At 43.9% G+C, this 19,320-nt stretch overlaps 1 protein-coding gene across 1 annotated transcript; it reads right to left on the bottom strand.

Moving 5' to 3' along the window:
- Positions 1–1,632: 1,632 nt before the first annotated feature.
- LOC128061156 (protein FAM209-like) lies at positions 1,633–2,157 on the bottom strand. Its single transcript, XM_052653408.1, has one exon. The coding sequence runs from the start codon at positions 2,155–2,157 to the stop codon at positions 1,633–1,635; it is 525 nt and encodes a 174-aa protein (XP_052509368.1).
- Between the last annotated feature and the right edge of the window lie 17,163 nt (positions 2,158–19,320).

The raw sequence follows: 19,320 nt of genomic DNA, 5'->3' as shown, positions 1-19,320 counted from the left end.
AGTCCTTTGAGATTCCATATGAATTTTAGGATGAATTTTCTATTATTGCAAAAAACATTGTTAGGATTTTGATAGAGATTGCATTGAATATGTAGATGTTACTATTACTTTTTTAAAAAGTTTGTCAAATGGGCATATTGAAATGGTATTTTGCTGTATTTTGTTGTTGTTGTTTATTTGGCTTCACCAAGTCTTAGTTGCAGCATGTGGGATCTAGTACCCTGACTAGGAATGGAACCCGAGCCCACTGCATTGGGAGCACAGAGTCTTAGCTGCTGGACCATCATGGAAGTTCAGAATTTTGCTGTATTTTAATATGCATTTCTCTTATTACAAATAAAACTGGCTATTTGTACCTCTCCTTATCAAATGGCCTGCTATCCTTTGCCCACTTTTTCTATTAGAGTTTTACTATCATGTAAATAGAGGGTGTTATGAGTAGCAACACTTCTTTTGTTACATAAAATCATCAAATACTCATTGGGCACCTTTTTAGATGAGGCCCTGAGTTGGATGTTGGGCTACAAGGTGAGGTTGGAAACAAGAACACAATCCCTGCACTCCTGGTGCAGAAAGGTAGATAGTGTGGAAGAATTACTCAAATACATAATAACGAATTGGGATAAGTGATGCGAAAGTGAGGACCAGAGTGTGATAAAGAGGATCTGATCTAATCTAGGGTTCAGGGAAGTCCTTTCTCAGGAAGTGACATTGTAACTATGATTTCAAAGATGAATAGGAAATAGCTAGGGCTTTCCTGGTGGTCCAATGGTTAAGAATCCTCCCCCCAATGCAGGAGACATGGGTTTGATCCCTGGTCTGGGAAGATCCCACATGCTGTGGAGCAACTAGCCCTGTGTGCCACAACTACTGAGCCAGTGTTTTAGAGCCTGCAAGCAGCAACTACTGAGCCCACTTGCAGCAACTACTGAAGCCCAAACACCTAGAGCCTGTGGTCCACAAGAGAGGCCACTGCAGTGAGAAGCCCGAGCACTGCCAGGACTAGAGAACCTTGCTCACTGCAAACAGAGAAAGTCCTTGCACAGCAATGAAGATCCAGCACAGCCAAAAATTAAATTTTTTTTAAAGGAACTAAAGATGCTGTGTGGAGTTGGAGAGCATTCCTGGCAAAGATATTAGCAGGTGCAAAGGCCCCGGGGCCAAAGGAGCTGGTTATGTACAAGGACATGAAAGAAGGTGGTTTGAGCTGAAATGTGAAGGGAAGTGGGAATCAGGCTTGGAGACTAGACATCCAGGTTAAGGCATCTGACCATTGGTTAGAAGCAATTTCCTCTTTCTTAAGTAAAGTGAAAGTCGCTTAGTCGTGTCCAACTCTTTGCAGCACTATGGACTAATTCCTCAGGCCAGACACTGGAGTAGGTAGTTGTTCCCTTCTCCAGTGGATCTTCCCAACCCAAGGATCAAACCCAGGTCTCCTGCATTGCAGGCAGATTCCTTACCAGCTGAGCCACTAGGGAAGCCCAAGAATATAGATATAGCGACAACCACCTGAGGCTTAGGCTTCCATCTTGTGGTTTTATTTATTTTTTGCTTTTGCTTCAGAACAGTTTTATTAGTTTGGATACACTTTATCCACACTCAGCTTTTCCTCTTCTACTTTGATACACATATTTACTCGGAGTCTTCATCGAAGTCTTCGTCGCCCCATAGCTCATATAGTGTAATGTTATTGTGTTTATCAGCAGGTACCTCAAAACTGGGAAGACTGAGCTTACTGCCGGTTGCCATGGCGAGTTTTAGATTCCGCGCCCTGGATACAAACTTCACAAGGTCCGTCTCAAGCTGGTTTAAGGTATCGAACATATAGTCTTTGTTGGGGGAAGCCTTTTTCTTTTTCTTTCCCGAAGAGCCAAGTGAACTGCCCTGGAGGGCAGGAAGAGTCTCCACAGTACTCTCGTCACTGTCTCCTGGAAACATCTGTATCACAAACAGCACAACGAGGAGAAAAAGCCAATGCAACTTGCTCCCAAGCCAGCCTCGGTCATGCTCTGGTAGATTCTGCTGACTTTGAAAGTGCCTTCTGCAGGGCACCTTCCCGGGGAGTTCTATGGTGTCATCTCTCAGACAGTAAAACACAAAAGCACACAAAGAGGAGACACACGCAGACCAGAAAATGAACCGTATTACAGACCGCATGGTGAGCAGAGAGGAACTGGCTCCTGTGTGCTTGTCTGCCCTGGCATCTGGGGACTGAGGACCAGGCAGGGCTGGGCCCTTGGTGATGTCACAGAGGGCCCCGCCCTGGCCAGGACCCTTCTGGCCATTGTGATGACTTCAGGGCAGAGATCAAGGAGGCTTGCAGGGGTCAACTGGGAGTAGGGCTTAAAGAGAAATGGTGACATTTCCAGCGGGCCATCCAAAAAGAGGCAGGGAGTGACAGAATGCCGTCTCCTTGCCAGTGTATCCTTTCTGAACCTGGTACTCTACTGGGAGGGTGGATCTATCTTCTATTTTTAGTTTTCCCTTTGTTGAATCCAAACACTGTGGAGAGCAGAGAAGACCCACAGGCTTGTGCCCCTGTGGAGTAGAGAGCCAAAAGGGAAAGAAAGACATTAACCAGAGGCCACAAACTAGGAGCCACTGATGTGCTTCGTGTGGCCTACACTGCTCGTAATGATGACTGTGTTCAGTCACCTCTGAGCCTTTGAGACCCCGTGGACTGTAGCCCAGCAGGCTCCCCTGTCCATGGGATTTCCTAGGCAAGGTTACTGGAGTGGGTTGCCATTTTCTGCTCCACATCTTGTGGTTTTCTTCTCTCCTCTCTGCTCTGCCATTTTCTTGGATGAATTCACTTTCTATCACTCTGGTGCTTTCCTTAATAGGTTCATCTATTCAGCCATTCATTTATTCCACAAATACTCACTGAGCACCTTTGATGTGCTGGCTAATTAATAAGCCAATCTCAGATACTATAAGTTCTTAGAGGTGGATGAAGAGGGGAAAAACTGGAGAGTCAGCTGGGCAGCCATTGTTGCAGAGCCAGTGTGGCTGGAGCTCTGGGCAGACACCATGGGGCAGAAGGAGGGATGGTGGTGCAAGCCCCTCCTCCTGCCAGGGTGGAGATGGGATCCTCTTCATGTTCAGGACAAAGGGAAGTCACAGATGATTTTCAGTCAGGAAGTGGTTCCATCAGGTTTATGTTTGGGAAAGGTATCTGGCTAGGTTGGGGATAATGAAGCCAGGGCAGCAATCCCAGAGGTCCTGGGAGGCCATTCAGTGGTCCAGGTGGGAGATGAGTGTGTCCTAAGAAAAATGGGCTTCCCTTATGCCTCAGCTGGTGAAGAATCAGCCTGCAATGCAGGAGACCTGGGTTCGATCTCTGGGTTGGCGAGATCCCCTGGAGAAGGGAAAGGCTACCCACTCAGGTATTCTGGCTTGGAGAATTTCATGGACTGTACAGTCCATAGGGTCACAAAGAGTTGGTCACGACTGAGCAACTTTCACACTAAGAAAAAGCAGTGAACACAGAATGGCATGAATGGATGACTCCAAGGTGTTCAAGAAGGTCAATTCACAAGACCTGGCGAAGGGCAAGTCAGGGAGCGGGGTGGGGGGAAGCCCAGGATATAAACTCGGGTCCTGGAGGGTAGATCCAGAGAGGATGCCTTTTAGTGAGAAATGGGACTCTGCAAGGGTCCCACTGGCAGGGAGGACCTTGAGTTTGGTTTTGGTGAATTAGTGCTTGGAGGCGCTTGTGCAAATAGCAAGTTGGAGGAGGCAGAAAAAGGGAAGTTTGTGGATTTGATATATTTCCAGGGGGAAAACAATAAGATCTTCAGATCCACTGAACACTGGGAATCAAAGAGGCAGAAGTGATGCGGGGGAACCCGAGTCTCCGGCTTGTATCTCCTGGAAAGATGATGATGGCTTTTGTGACAAATATTTTTACTTGTTTGCCTTTTACTTTTGTTTGGGGTGGGATTAATTTAGCTGACCATAGGAGAATAGTTTGCCTGTACATTTTAAGAACGTTAAAGTGAAACATATATTGGTCACAGAAATTTGGGGCCATGCTAAACCAATATCCTAGAAATAAAACCCTCATCTCCAAGAAAAAATAGTGAGTTGGCCAGAAATTTCATTTGGATTTTTTGGGGCAAGATCTTATGGAAAAACCCAAATAAGCTTCCTGACCAACCCAATACAAATTTTGTGCATTAACCCAGAATAATGTTTTATCTCTTGTTTTATCAAGAGAATGTGAGTTTGCTTATAATACTCCCAGACCATTGTCTCTCAAAAATCGTTGAATTCCAGTAGCGATTAAAAAAAGTCCCAGATTGTGGGGGAGGGATGGATTGGGAGCTTGGGATTAGCAGGTGCAAACTATTATATAAAAAATTGATAAACAATTGATAAACAATGGGTCCTACAGTAAAACACAGGGAACCAGATCCAATATCTGTGATAAACCATAATGGAAAAGAATATAAAAAGAATGTTTTTGTATATATAACTAAATCACTTTGCTGTACAGCAGAAATTAACACAAACTTGTAAATCAACTATACTTCAATTTAAAGATTCCATCCCTGACTTAAAAAAAGGAAAAGTCTCAGATTATAAACTGACAATGTAACCTGAAAGCTGCTCACACCTGCTGAATCACTTTCTAAACTCTCATGAAAACAACAGTTTCTCTTGTTCCCAGTGCAGCTTAGAGCCACAAAAATTAATTACATCACCTGCAAAATTAATCCTATGTTTTGCATCCGAAGGTCAATGTTCAGACAGAAATGGTTTAGTGCTTTCAAACACAGGGCTGAGCACATAAATATTTATCACAGGAGGACAGGAACTCACTGTACACGCGTGTTTGCCTTATCAGGCAGTTACCTGGGGCAACGAGTAAGTCTGTCTGCTTCCTGTCCTAATTTCTTTTGCCCAAGACCTTGGGCAATTGTTTATTGGACAGAGTGTTCTGTCCCGTTTCCCTTCTTCTGGGAATAAAGGAACAGAGTGCCAAACAAACACACCTCCTGATCTACCAATACCTGATTTCTGGAGAGGAGAGGGTTCTAGGTGTTTGCTAGAAAGATCCAACAACACTTACGAAAGAGAAAACTGTTGGCTACACCCAGCAGAGAACAGAAAGCATGCATTTCCCCATTCCTGACTTGCTTGTTTTCATTTCAGTTTTGAATGCTTTCCATGGACTTTATGGAATGTTCAAGCTTTTGATAGTGAAGATGATATAACAGAGATGCGGGCAAACAACAGTTCCCGATCGTGATTTATGGTGAATGCACAGCCTTGTATTTTATTAGTTTTCTGTGTTCATAAGATGAGAATGTTAAAGGAACATTGGCCAAGTCAGCTTGAATCTGGCTACATATTTGTTTTGGCCACTCTGAGCTTTCATTTCACAAGTTCTCATACGAACCAGCTGAGGCCATTGTTACATAAGAAAGTTCAGCTGGACCGTGCCAACAAGTCAACTCAGCATTTCTCTGTCTCCCCACGGTGGTCTCAAGGAATGGCTTCGTGAATCTTCTGACTTAGACTAAATAAACTCATATGCAGGGAAACTCTGACAAGTTATTTTTCAAGTGTTAGTTTCCATAGCCTCCAAGATTCTGGTTCTCACTAATGGATCAGTAGACACCCAGTGTAGATTTATCAGAATCAATTTCAAGTTTATTAGTCTCTTCCACCTGCTCACCTACTAACTCTGAAGGTTTACTAGCAACTCCAGATTGTTAAATTTTAATTTGCATTTAATTTTGCACATATTTTAATTTGCATTAAATTCAACAGGCCATTTATATCTCTTTCTGAATTGCCTGTGAAGTTTTGATATTACCTATGCAAAGGAAAGGAGCTTCCCTGGTGACTCAGATGGTAAAGCGTCTGCCTGCAGTGCAGGAGACCTGGGTTTGATCCCTGAGTTGGAAAGATCCCCTGGAGAAGGAAATGGCAACCCACTCCAGTATTCTTGCCTGGAGAATCCCATGGACGGAGGAGCATGGTAGGCTACAGTCCATGGGGTCGCAAAGAGTTGGACACGACTGAGAGAGCTTCACATGTAAAGGATAGGGCTTCCCTGGTATCTCAGACTGTGAAGAATCTGCCTGCAATGCAGGAGCCCTGAGTCAGGAAGATCCCCTGAAGAACGGAATGGCTACCCATGCCAGTATTTTCACCTGGAGAATTCCATGGACAGAGAAGCCTGGCAGGCTACAGTCCATGTGGTGCAAAGAGTCGGACATGGCTGAGGAACTAACACACACCTATAAAGGATATTTTGGAAGAAAAGCTATAACAAACCTAGAAAACATAATAAAAAGCAGAGATATCACTTAGCTGACAAAGGTCCATGTAATCAGAGATATGGTTTTTCTAGTAATCATGTACGGATATGAGAGTTGGACCATAAAGAAGCTTGAGGGTAGAAGAACTGATGCTTTCAAGATTCTTTAGAGTCCCTTGGACAGCAAGGGAATCAAATCAATCAATCCTTAAGGAAATCAACCCTGAATACTCACTAGAAGGACTGATGCTGAAGCTAAAGCTCCAATGCTTTGACCACCTGATGCAAAGAGACATCTTATTGGAAAAAACCCTTGTGCTGGGAAAGATTGAGGGCAGAAGGAGAAGCGGGTGACAGAGAATCAGATAGTTGGATGACATCACCAACACAATGGATGGACATGAATTTAAGCAAACTCTGGGAAATAATGAAGGACAGGGAAGCCTGGCATGCTGTGGTCCATGGGGCCACAAGGAGTCGGATATGGCTGAGAGACTGAACAAAAACAAAATGTAAAGGGTATCAAGCGTATCAACATTTCTTTGTTAATTACCAACTATCCTTTGGGCATCTCTCTGGTCTTGGGCATTGTGGGAAGATTCTTCTGTTTGTTCTAAATGTACCCCTGCCAAGCTTCATGAGATAATCCTTTCAAGTAATTTCCCAAAATTTGGTAAACAAGGTCATGTTATTATTTAACGACTGCCTGAGGACAGGAGTTGGTCTATCTTGTGCATTTTGAACCCTAGATATTCCCAGACCAAGTAGGCATTTCATAAATACTTGTCTAATGGACAGAAAATCCTTCAGAAATTATTTTCTAGTTTCCCTTGATCCATCCTCTCTTAATAGGTGAAAGAAAAAAAAAATAGCTAACTTTTTTATTCTAACCCCAACAACAATCTCCCCTCATTGTGATTATTCTAATGGTTCTCCTTCAAGCTATTTTCTTGACACACAATAATTTAAAATGTGCACTTCCCTGGTGGTCCAGTGGCTAAGACTCCATGCTCCCATGCAGGGGGCCTAGGTTTTATCCTTGGTTGGGGAACTAGATCCCATATGCCAATACTAAGAATTAACATGCCACAACTAAAAAAAAGAAAAAAAATTCTTGTGTACTGCAACTAAGACCTGGCACAGTCAAATAAATAAAACTTTTTACAAAAATAGTTAAAAGTGTATATGGAATCCCAGGTTATACCCAAAAATATGGACATATTTTCATAAAATCCTGCCTGATGTGTTTTATGAGTTTTTGGCCACAGGGATCTATTAGCCAATGTGTTCAATGGAATAGTCTATTGTAACTCCCTGAAAACTGATATAATGGAGCTTATTGTCCTGTAATTATCACTTGTGTTATGATGCCAAGTTTCACTGATTCATTAGCTTGTGCTTGTCCTTCCTGAAACGAGTTTTCAGGACTACACAGTCCTACGCACATGTGGCATAGGTGATGCATCACAACTATGAATGAACTGAGGAATTCTGGGTGGCTCCCTCTTGCTCCAGAACCTCCTTCACGTCCAAGTTCAATTGTACCTGAGTGTCAGCCCTGTTCATCCATTCCCTGTTTATTGGGCACTGACTCTGTGTCAGATATTACATGAGGCACCAGCAGCAGAGATTTTTGCCTGGAGCTAACGATTTCTTTTCAAAAGTAGATTCAACCTGGGTAGCTATCACATGAATCACAGATGTCTTGGTGTGAATTTATTTACGAGGTCCCTCAAGTTTACCAAGCCCGGAAGGGGTGGAGTCGAGCTTCCCACCCAGGCAGTCTGGCTTCATGTATTCCAAAAGTGTCATCCAACCACGTCATCATTTGGGGAGGATACACATTATTGGGATGGGTCTGCCATTCCCAAACTTGTTTGGAATTACTCTCTTGGAATCTGATGAGAAGTTGAAGAGCTCAGGGGGACTTCCCTGGTGGTCCAGTGGTTAAGACTCTGCACTTCCAGTTCAGGGGGCATGGGTTCCATTCCTGGTTGGACAGCTAAGATCCTGAATGCCAAGCAGCACAGCCAAAAAAAAAAAAAAGAGAGAAATGGAAAGAATCTAATTATAGCTCTACTAGCAAGCAGATAAGATATTATAAGTGAATGGCTTCAGTTCTCCAGCTCCTGTTTCCTCCTGTGTAAAACAAGGAGATCAGACCCATCTTATGAGATTCCTTTCGGCTCAACAAATCTGTGGTCCTGTCTCAACAACAGGATCTCCTTTTGTTATGAGCTTGACTTCTATATAAAATGGGGAGATATACAGACTTGCTTGGCTTATTGTGCTGAGTTGTTGGCAGATGAGGTGAGATAAGGCTGCAAAGACAAAATGATGAAGCGTGAGCTGGATGTAAGTTACAGTCTTGTGATGATATGTTCTCCAATCTTCAGGCCACTGCTACTTTCTCTCGCCTGCAACTCATTTTTTAAATAAATTTTTATTGGAATATAATTGCTCTACAGTATCGTGTTAGTTTCTACTGTAGAGCAAAGTGAATCGTCTGTATGTATATCAACTCTTTTTTGGATTTCCTTCTCATTCAGGTCACCACAGAGCACTGAGCTATACAGTAGGTTCTCATTAGTCATGTCCGATTCTTTGCAACCCTATGGACTATGGCCTGTCAGCCTCTTCTGTCCATGGGATTCTCCCGGCAAGAATCCTGGAGTGGGTTGCAGTGTCTTCCTCTAGGGGATCTTCCCAACCAAGGGACTGAACCCGAGTGTCCTGCAGCTCTTGCACTGCAGGCAGATTCTTTACCCTTGAGGCACTGGGAAAGCCCAATTATCTATATTATACATACTATCAATAGTGTGTATATTTTGAAATTCACGAATAAAAATGCATGGTGCATCAATGTTGTGCCTATACCTTTCCAGGCTCTGGAGAAAGAGCAGCCATATAGACCCAGTGCTCAAGAAGCTTAACTTACGTTCAAGTGAAAGGTGGACACAAAGATAAGACAACTGAACACATACGTTCAGCTAAGTTGAGAAGACTGCTGAGGAAGCTGGCTAAAGGCTGAGCCGAAGACACACAGCTCACCCTGCAGAGCTCAGTCTCCTGGAGGAAAGAGGTCTAGTCTGAGATCTGAAGGCTACTACTAGAGGTTGAATTGTACCTGCCCACCCCTCAAGATCTGTCAAAGGTCCAACACCTAGTACCTGTGAAAGTCACCTTATTTGGAAATAAGGTTGTGATAGAAACAGTTAAAATGAGGTCATACTGGAGTGGGACTTCCCTGGTGGTCCAGTGGCTAGTTGGGTTCCCCAGGTGGTGCAGCAGTAAAGAACCCACCTGCCAATGCAGGAGACACAAGAGATGCCGCTTCGATCCCTGGGTTAGGAAGATCCCCTGGAGGAGGAAATGGCAATCCACTCCAGTATTCTTGCCTGGAAAATTCCACAGACAGAGGAGCCTGGCAGGCTACAGTCTATGGGGTTGCAAAGAGTCAGATGCAACTGTGCACACAAGCTGGAGTAGGATGGGCCGTCACTCAGTATGACTGGTATCCTTAGAAAAAGAGACAAATGCAAAGAAAATGCCATGAGAAGATGGAGGCAGAGGACTTTCTTGGTGGTCCAGTGCTTAAGAATCCTCCCGCCAGTGCAGGGGACACCGGTTTCACCCATTGTTGAGGGAGATTCCACATGCTACAGGGCAACAAGCCTGCATGCCACAGCTATCAAGCCTGTGCACTCTAGGGCCAGTGGTCTGTGACACGAGAGGCCCATGCACGAGAGAAAGCATGTGCGCAGCCACAAAGACCCAGCACAGCCAAAAAAACATAAGTGAATAAAATGTTTAAAAATGAAGATGGAGGCAGAGGCCAGACCGATGCAGCACAAGCCAGGGACTGCAGGGGGCACGAGAAGCTGCACCAGGCAAGGAAGGAAGCTTCCCTTTAGGTTTCTAAAGGAATGCAACTCTGCCAACATCCTGATTTTGGACTTCTCACTTCCAGAACTCTGAGAGACGAATTGCTGTTTTAAATCACTCAGTTTTCAGTCATTTGTTTCAGCAGCCCTAAGAAACCAATTCCAGTGCAAAGGAGCTGGGCGCACAGAGGATGAAGGCAGGGGGTCCCAGGGCTGCAGAAACAGCATTTGCAATCTCTCTAAGGAGGCAGAAACCTCAGCAAATGCAAGGAACCAAGACCAAGCTTAGAAGGTGCAGCTCTGCCAGGAACAAGTTCTACTGGGGAATTTGTCTGGATGCTTGTGATGGTGATGGGACTTGTGAAGGGTGGTCAGCTGGAGAACAGCAGAACATGCCTGGTGAGAAGGGATGGAGGGAGCTGGAGCCCACAGCCTCATCAGGAGGTTAGTGACCCCTGGCTTGGCATGGGGCAGTGAGAGGATGGTGGTGCTGGGTTCTGGAGTAAATGTCAGAGAAAAAGCTAAGTAGACCAAGAGTGGATCAGGTTTGCGCATGCAGAAAGGAGAGGAAACACAAGTATGCCTAAATTTTAGATAAATGCTTTAATGAAATTAGTTTTCAGGCTGGTGGGTGGTGATGCTCTTCATGAGAAGGTAAAAATTGGGGAGGAGAAGGTTCAGGTGGGGTGTGAACACCACGGGTTTGCTGAGCTGATGTGGCTTGGCTCAGTCTTTGCTCTTGCTTATCAAATGGCATCAGGTGACTTGGCTGATTCCAAGATTCAAGTCCCCTTGTCCTCCTCAAAAGGGTTGCAGGAACCCCTGTAGCAGCTATCAGGAGAGCCTCTTGCCTCCAAAAGGAGTTTCAGTGACGTCGTTCCAAAGGGCGTGATCATTTGACTAATCCTCACGCTTTGAAGAGGAAACACCCTTGGAATACGTAAGTTCTGGTGTGTTTGTAAAAACAGTAGATCTCATTTCTTCAGAGCCAGACCCTGTGAGTCCAGATTTAGAAAGATCGTGTCAGAGCACGTCGTAAAGATGCCTCACTACATTATCAAAGACTTTTTGCTTAGAAATAAATAATAAATGTATTTTCCCATTCCCATTTAATGAGGACCTTTTTAAGTTAAACATGAGCTAAGAGTCCCATGATTGAAGCAACATGTAACTAGAAATTCGTAACCATCGTACCAATGGCAGTTTCAGCTTGTGACTCGGTTTTTCTCGGACTTTGGATGATGTTCATGATCATAGAAAAATGGACTAGCTTGTGTGGTGGTTATGTTTATATGAAATGCTCTGTAATATAAGGCTGGGGAAAATGACTGTTAATACAGTGTTTGAGATGACAGTCAAAAGGCAGCGGTAACACAACATTGTAAATTACCTATATGTCAATAAATAATTAAATAACCATTAAAGGTGTACTGTACAGTACATAGAACTATATGTAATATTTTGTAATAATCTATAAGGAAAAAGAATCTGAAAATATGTATATATAATAAATATATAAAATACTAAATCACTTTGCTGTACACCTGAAACTAATACAATATTATAAATCAACTATACTTCAATTAAAAATAAATAATCAACAAGGATTGATTGTACTGTATAGTACAGAGAATTATGTTCAATACTTTGTAGTAATCTCTAAAGGAAAAGAATCTCAAGAAGAATATACATGTACACATATATATATAATGTACGAAAGTAGCTCAGTTTTGTCCAGCTCTTTGAGACTCCCAGAATACTGGGGTATTCTGGAAAGAGAAAGAGCCTTTCTCTTCTCCAGGGGATCTTCCCAACCCAGGGATTGAACCCAGGTCTCCCTCATTGCAGGCAGATTCTTTACCAGCTGAGCCACAAGGGAAGCCCATATATCTGTATATATACTTAAAACTGAGTCCCTTTGCTGTACACCTGAAACTAACACAACCTTGTAAGTCAACTAGACTTTCATAAAAACAATTTTTAAAGGTAGAAGCTTAAGAGGGCTGAGTGCAAAATAATTGATGTCTTTGAACTGTGGTGTTGGAGAAGACTCTTGAGAGTCCCTAGGACTGCAAGGAGTTCCAACCAGTCCATCCTAAGGGAAATTGGTCCTGGGTGTTCATTGAAAGGACTGATGTTAAAGCTGAAACTCCAGTATTTTGGCCACCTGATGCGAAGAGCTGACTCTTTTGAAAAGACCCTGATGTTGGGAAAGATTGAAGGCAGGAGAAGGGGACGACAGAGGATGAGATAGTTAGATGGCATCACCAGCTCAACGGACATGAGTTTGGGTAAACCCCAGGAGTTGATGATGGACAAGGGGCCTGGCATGCTGCAATTCATGGGGTTGCAAAGAGTCAGACACAACTGAGCGACTGAACTGAACTGAACTGAACTGAAAGGTAGAAGCAGCCAGTCATTACTGCTGTTGTTATTATGTAGCCACACCTCATGACTTGTGGAATCTCAGCTCCCCAGCCAGAGACTGAACCCAGGCCACAGCAGTGAAAGCTTGGAATCCTAACCACTAGGCCACCAGGAAACTCCTGATATAGTCTAAAAGCACATGAACAATCATGTCTGGGCCAAGGTCCCCTTTTCTTCTGGCTTTCCCTGGGTGATGTCATCAGCCCAGGAGTTTTATTTATTATCCACGTAGCCTGATGACCCCTCAATTGTGTAGGCAGAGCCTGGTTCCACTCAAGAGCTTCAGGCTGGGTCCCCGCACCTCCTGCTAGGTCCCCACGGTCAAATGCTCTGGAATCAGACATGCCCCAACAGAACTCTCAGCTTCCCACACACACCTGCTCCTCCTGAGTTCTTCCTGAGAATAACTGACACCACCTCCCCACTGGGGCAGCATCAGACTGCAGGTGTTTTGATCCTGGTCTCCCCACACCCACTCCATGCCCATCACCCTGGCCCAGGCTACCTTCATCAGTCACCTGCCTCATTGCCTGCCTTCTGATCTGTTGTCCACACCACAGCCAGGACCATCTTTCAAGAATGCAAGTCTATTTATTCATGTCACATCCCTACAAAGAAGGAAAACAGTCCTTTGATGTCTCCCCATTTATTACTACAGAGGTGAAGCCCTTAACTTCACATCCTGTTCTAAGTGAAGAGTCCTCTTCATCCTTCTGGGAACACTTCCTCCTTCGGTTCTTCCTTCCGGAATACTTCCAATACTTCCCCTTTCAGTCCTCCCTGACCTGGCTGAGTGGATACGATGCCAGGTCACTCCTCTTTAGGGCACACATTCTACAATGCACCGAGATGGCTGGTTTACGATGTGACATCTACCCACGCACTCAGATGCACGGAAATTGCACGGAAATGTCTATTTCCCTAGTCCTTACCGGTCAAAGTCACCCGTGAGCCTCTGTCCTGTCAGCAAGTGGGAAGGTCAATGTGGTTCGTTCTTGGAGCTCCCGCACCTCTCCCCATCCCAGCCCAGTACCCTAGCCAGATGAAAAGTCAGCAGCAGTCCCTCCCATCCAAAGGCCACACCTGGTAACTCAGGACACCCTCATCTAGCCCACCGTCATTCCTGGACATGAGTGTCATGGCCCAGACAGGTGCCCTGGTGCCCAAGCTGCCCCCAGGAGTAGGCACAGGGCCACTCTCTTCATGGAGTTGTTGTCCATCCGCTTACCAGTCTCAGGGACTCCTTCCAACCAAGGGCAGCCAACTCTCTCCCCAAGAAATTTAGGTTTTTCCAGAATACAAGGAAGAGGTGGCTTCCAAATAACTTGTGTTCATCTGCCCTACCCGCAACCCCAGGGGGACTCTCGGGAAGGGAGAGGGGAGAATAGAGTGAACTCACCACAAATTGATACCCATGGATCATCCTGGATTGCATCCCTTCACTCAGCAGACTGCCATGTCCCTCTCATGGAATTGCCCCACCCAGTGGCTGGTCATCAGGGGAAGACCAGAGGAAGGCATGGGGAATCAGGAGCCTGGAGACACTACAGTGGGTTTGTAAATGGGGCAACCACTTCGGGGACCAAGTCAAAAGCATCTAGTAAAGTTAAAATGTCATTCCAACCATCATTTAAAAGTCCACAAATAATAAATGCTGGAGAGGGTGTGGAGAAAAAGGAACTACTGGCGGGAATGTACAGTGATGCAGCCATTATGGAGAGCAGTATGGGAGTTCCTCAGAAAACTAAAATTAGAGCTGACACATGATCTTGCAAGCCTACTCCTGGGCACATATCTGGAGAAAAATGTAATTTGAAAAGATACAAGCACCCCAATGTTCATAGCAGCAATATTTCCCAAAACAATAACCAAGACATGAAAGCAATCTAAGTGTTCATGGACAGATGAGTGAATAAAGAAGATATACAATAAAATATACATATAAACATACAATATATGGGTTTCCCAGGTGGCACTAGTGGTAAAGAACCTGTCTGCCAATGTAGGAGACCTAAGAGATGTGGGTTCAATCCCTGGGTTGGGAAGGTTCCCTGGAGGAGGACATGCCAACCCACCCCAATATTCTTGCCTGGAGAATCCTACGGACAGAGAAGCCTGGCGAGCTACACAGTCCATAAGGCTGCAAAGAATCAGACACAACTGAAGCGACTTAGCACACACACATGCACACATATAATATATATATATGTACAATATACATATACAGTGTACACCACATATACAATGGAAAGGGCTTCCCTGGCGGCTCACTGGCAACAAATTCACCTGCAGTTCAGGAGATGTGGATTCGATCCCTGGGTTGGGAAGATCCCCTGGAAAAGGAAATGGCAACCCACTCCAGTATTAATGCCTGGAAAATCCCATGGACAGCGGAGCCTGGCGGGCTACGGTCCATGCAGTCACAGAAGAGTTAGACAAGACTTAGTGACTGAACAACAACAGTACAATGGAATAATACTCAGCCATGAAAAAGAATGCCATTTGCAGCAACATGGATGGACCTAGGGATTATCACACCAAGCGAAGTGAAGTCAGACAAAGACAAATATCGTACATCAGTCATATGTAGAATTTTTTAAAATGATACAAATGAACTTATATGCAAAACAGAAGTAGACTCACAGACATAGAAAACAAATTATGGTTACCAAAGGAGATAGTTGGGGAACTTGGGATTAGCAGATACAAACTACTATATATAAAATAAACGAAAAGGACCTACAGTTTAGCACAGGGAACTATAACGATATCTTATAATAACCTAAGGATATATATTCTTTTCCACTTTGCTGTACACCTGAAACTAATACAACATTGTAAATCAGTCATACTTCAAAAAAACTTAAAACAAAACCCCAAAGCATCTGTTTATTTACCAGTCAGTTCCACATGTCTACAGTGAAACCTAGAGAAACTCCTGACTCCTGAGATGTGAACACACTATGGATATTGCTGGTAGCATAGTTCCTGAGAGTGAAAAGCTGGAAAGAACTTGAACATCCTTCAACAGGTAAAAAGATAAATCATAAAATATCCTTATGTAAAATAGCATACAGCTGTAGTCTTTCATGTTTGCTCGTATAATCCTTAATGCGATTTTGTGAAATTACATTCCCTTCAGTTCAGTTCAGTTGCTCAGTCGTGTCCAACTCTTTACGACCCATGGACTGCAGCACATCAGGCTTCCCTGTCCATCACCAACTCCCAGAGCTTGCTCAAACTCATGTCCATCAAGTCAGTGATACCATACAACCGTCTCATCCTCTGTGGTCCTCTTCTCCTCCTGCCTTCAATCTTTCCCAGCATCAGGATCTTTTCCAATGAGTCAGTTCTTTGTATCAGGTGGCCAAAGTATTGGAGTTTCAGCTTCAGCATCAGTCCTTCCTTCCAATGAATATTCAGGACTGATTTCCTTTAGGATTGACTGGTTTGATCTCCTTGCAGTCCAAGGGACTCTCAAGAGTCTTCTCCAACACCACAGCTCAAAAGCATCAATTCCTCAGCACTCAGCCTGCTTTATGATCCAACTCACACATCCATATCTAACTACTGGAAAAACCTTAGCTTTGACTAGACAGATCTGTTGGCAAAGTAGTGTTTCTGCTTTTTAATATGCTGTCTAGGCTGGTTGGTTATAGCTTTACTTCCAAGGAGCAAGCATCTTTTAATTTCATGGGTGCAGTCATCATCTGCAGTGATTTTGGAGCCCAAGAAAATAAAGTCTGTCACTGTTTCCATTGTTTCTCCATCTATTTGCCATGGAGTGATGGAACTGGATGCCATAGTCTTCATTTTTTGAATGTTGAGCTGGCATATTGAGCGCAGCACTTTCATTTAGGATTTGAAATAGCTCAACTGCAATTCCATCAACTCCAGTAGCTTTGTTTGTAGTGATGCTTCCTAAGGCCCACTTAACTTTGCATCCCAGGATGTTCCTTCTGTAGGGGATCTTCCGGACCTAGTTGTCAGATCCATGGCTCCTGTGTTAGGAGGAGGATTCTTTACCACTGAGCCACCAGGGAAGCCCTTTTTATGACTTATTGATAATAAAGATGTTGAATTCTTTAAAAATCTCAAGCAGTATAAAGACAACTAAAAAAAAATAATGGTATTGCTTTCTGTTCAGTAGAAATTGAGAGAGGATTAAGCAGTAGCTCAAATGGTGAACAACCTGCCTGCCATGCAGGAGACCCAGGTTTGATCTCTGGGTTGTGAAGATCTCCTGGAGAAGGAAATGGCACACCACTCCAGTATTCTTGCTTGGAGAATTCCATGGACAGAGGAGCCTGGCAGGCTACAGTCCGTGGTGTTGCAAAGAGTCAGACACTTTTCACTTTCAGCATCTTGACCAATATCACCAACGTTAAGAAAAAAATCTCTAGTTGTGGAAATGACAGATAACCCAACAGCTATCTGTTTAACGGAGAAGGCCTTGGAAGAATTCGATGTATTTTAAAAATGCCAAAAATTATCTTAATTCATACAGATATTAGATGAACACATGTCCAAGATTTTGGTGGTGGTGGTGGTTTAGTCTCTGAAGTTGTGTCCAGCTCTTTTGACTCCCTGGACTGTAGCCCACCAGGCTCCTCAGTCCCTGGGATACTGAAGTAGGTTGCCATTTCCTTCTCCAGAGGATCTTCCCAACGCAGGGATTGAACCCACATCTCCTGCATTGTAGGGAAGATTCTTTACTACTGAGCCACCAGGGAAACTGTCAAAGATTTCATTGCTGTTGTTCAGTCACTCAGTCGTGTGCAACTCTTTGCAACCCCGTGGACTGCAGCATACTAGGCCTCCCTGTCCCTCACCATCTCCCAGAATTTGCCCAAGTTCATGTCAAAGATTTTGCTGTGCTTAGTCTCTCAGTCATGGCCAGCTCTCTGCAACCCCATGGACTGTAGCCCACCAGGCTCCTCTGTCCATGGGGATTCTCTAGGCAAGAATACTGGAGTGGGTTGCCATGCCCTCCTCCAGGGGATCTTCCCAACCCAGGGATTGAACATGGGTGTCCCACATTGCAGGCAGATTCTTTGCCGTCTGAGCCACCAGGGAAGCCCATCAAAGATTTTACTTAACTCATTAATTAAGGAAGGGAGCAGAAGGACATTACAATCAGCTCAGAGGAAAATTCAGAGAACACACCCTGTATAAAAAAATCAGGAATGCTGAAACAGATGTGTAGTTTGAGGCAAAGCAGGTCAATATCCCCAGGGAAATAGTTTATTGTAGGTCCATTGGGCAATATTTGTTTGCATTTCTATCAACAAAAAGCAATTGTATTTCTATTGGTCTCTATAACTTACAGAGCTGTGAGCTAACTCAGAAATAAAGGTGCATCTAAGCCAGGAGTGAAGATATAGACCATGATTTTTTTGCACATTTCGAAGTTTCTCACAATTTTTCTTGGCAGTATCATCCCCAATATCAAATCATAGCTCAGAGCTGCTAGTGGTATTATATAGCTAGTGATACCCATGCCCAAAAAACAACCAAAGTTATACCCACAATGTGTAAAAATCAACAAATAATTTAGATATAACTAGATCTACTTGATGAATTGTTTATGCTACAATGTATCACTTTATAATCAATTTTATTAAAATATATAATTCCATTTATTTAGAAATTTAAGATGCATATTTAAAATTCTCATATAGTATTTATTTACATATTTTATAAAATGTCATGTTTAAGTTGGTGCAGTGGTAAAGAATCCACCTGCTAATGCAGGAGACACAGTTTCAGTCCCTGGATCAGGAAGATCTCCTGGAGAAGGAAATGGCAACCCACTCCAGTATTCTTGCCTGAAAAATCCCATGGACAATGGAGTGGGCTACAGTCTATGGGGTCACAAAGAGTCAGACATGACTGAAAGACTGAGCGCACACATTATCATTCTATTTATGTCTAAGACACTATCAAATATTTTAAGTACGGCTCCTGCATATCAGTTCAGTTCAGTTCAGTTCAGTTCAGTCGCTCAGTCGTGTCTGACTCTTTGCGACCCCATGAATCGCAGCACGCCAGGCCTCCCTGTCCATCACCATCTCCCGGAGTTCACTCAAACTCATGTCCATTGAGTCGGTGATGCCATCCAGCCATCTCATCCTCTGTTGTCTCCTCCTTTTCCTGCCCACAATCCCTCCCAGCATCAGAGTCTTTTCCAATGAGTCAACTCTTCACAAGAGGTGGCCAAAGTACTGGAGTTTCAGCTTCAGCATCAGTCCTTCCAAAGAACACCCAGGACTGATCTCTTTTACAATGGATTGGTTGGATCTCCTTGCAGTCCAAGGGACTCTCACGAGTCTTCTCCAACACAACAATTCAACAGCATCAATTCTTCGCCGCTCAGCCTTCTTCACAGTCCAACTCTCACATCCATACGTGACCACTGGAAAAACCATAGCCTTGACTAGATGGACCTTTGTTGGCAAAGTAATGTCTCTGCTTCTTAATATGCTATCGACTTTCCTTCCAAGGAGTAAGCATCTTTTAATTTCATGGCTGCAGTCACCATCTGCAGTGATTTTGGAGCCCCCAAAAATAAAGTCTGACATTGTTTCCGCTGTTTCCCCATCTATTTGCCATGAAGTGATGGGACCAGATGCCATGATCTTAGTTTTCCGAATGTCACACCAATACACACATTCACCTGTGTAAGAACTGGATACAGTGCAGAGAAGTTCTGATGAAACCTTCCAGAGATAAGGAGCG

Source organism: Budorcas taxicolor, chromosome 16 (genome assembly GCF_023091745.1).
Source record: "Budorcas taxicolor isolate Tak-1 chromosome 16, Takin1.1, whole genome shotgun sequence".
Classification (NCBI taxonomy): domain Eukaryota; kingdom Metazoa; phylum Chordata; class Mammalia; order Artiodactyla; family Bovidae; genus Budorcas; species Budorcas taxicolor.
Note: the sequence above shows the minus strand (reverse complement) of the source record. Positions and strands in the feature narration are given on the sequence as shown.

Bases quoted from the DNA above. Each gene is read 5' to 3' on its own strand.
- LOC128061156 (XM_052653408.1), bottom strand. From the start codon at position 2,157: ATGCGGTCTGTAATACGGTTCATTTTCTGGTCTGCGTGTGTCTCCTCT.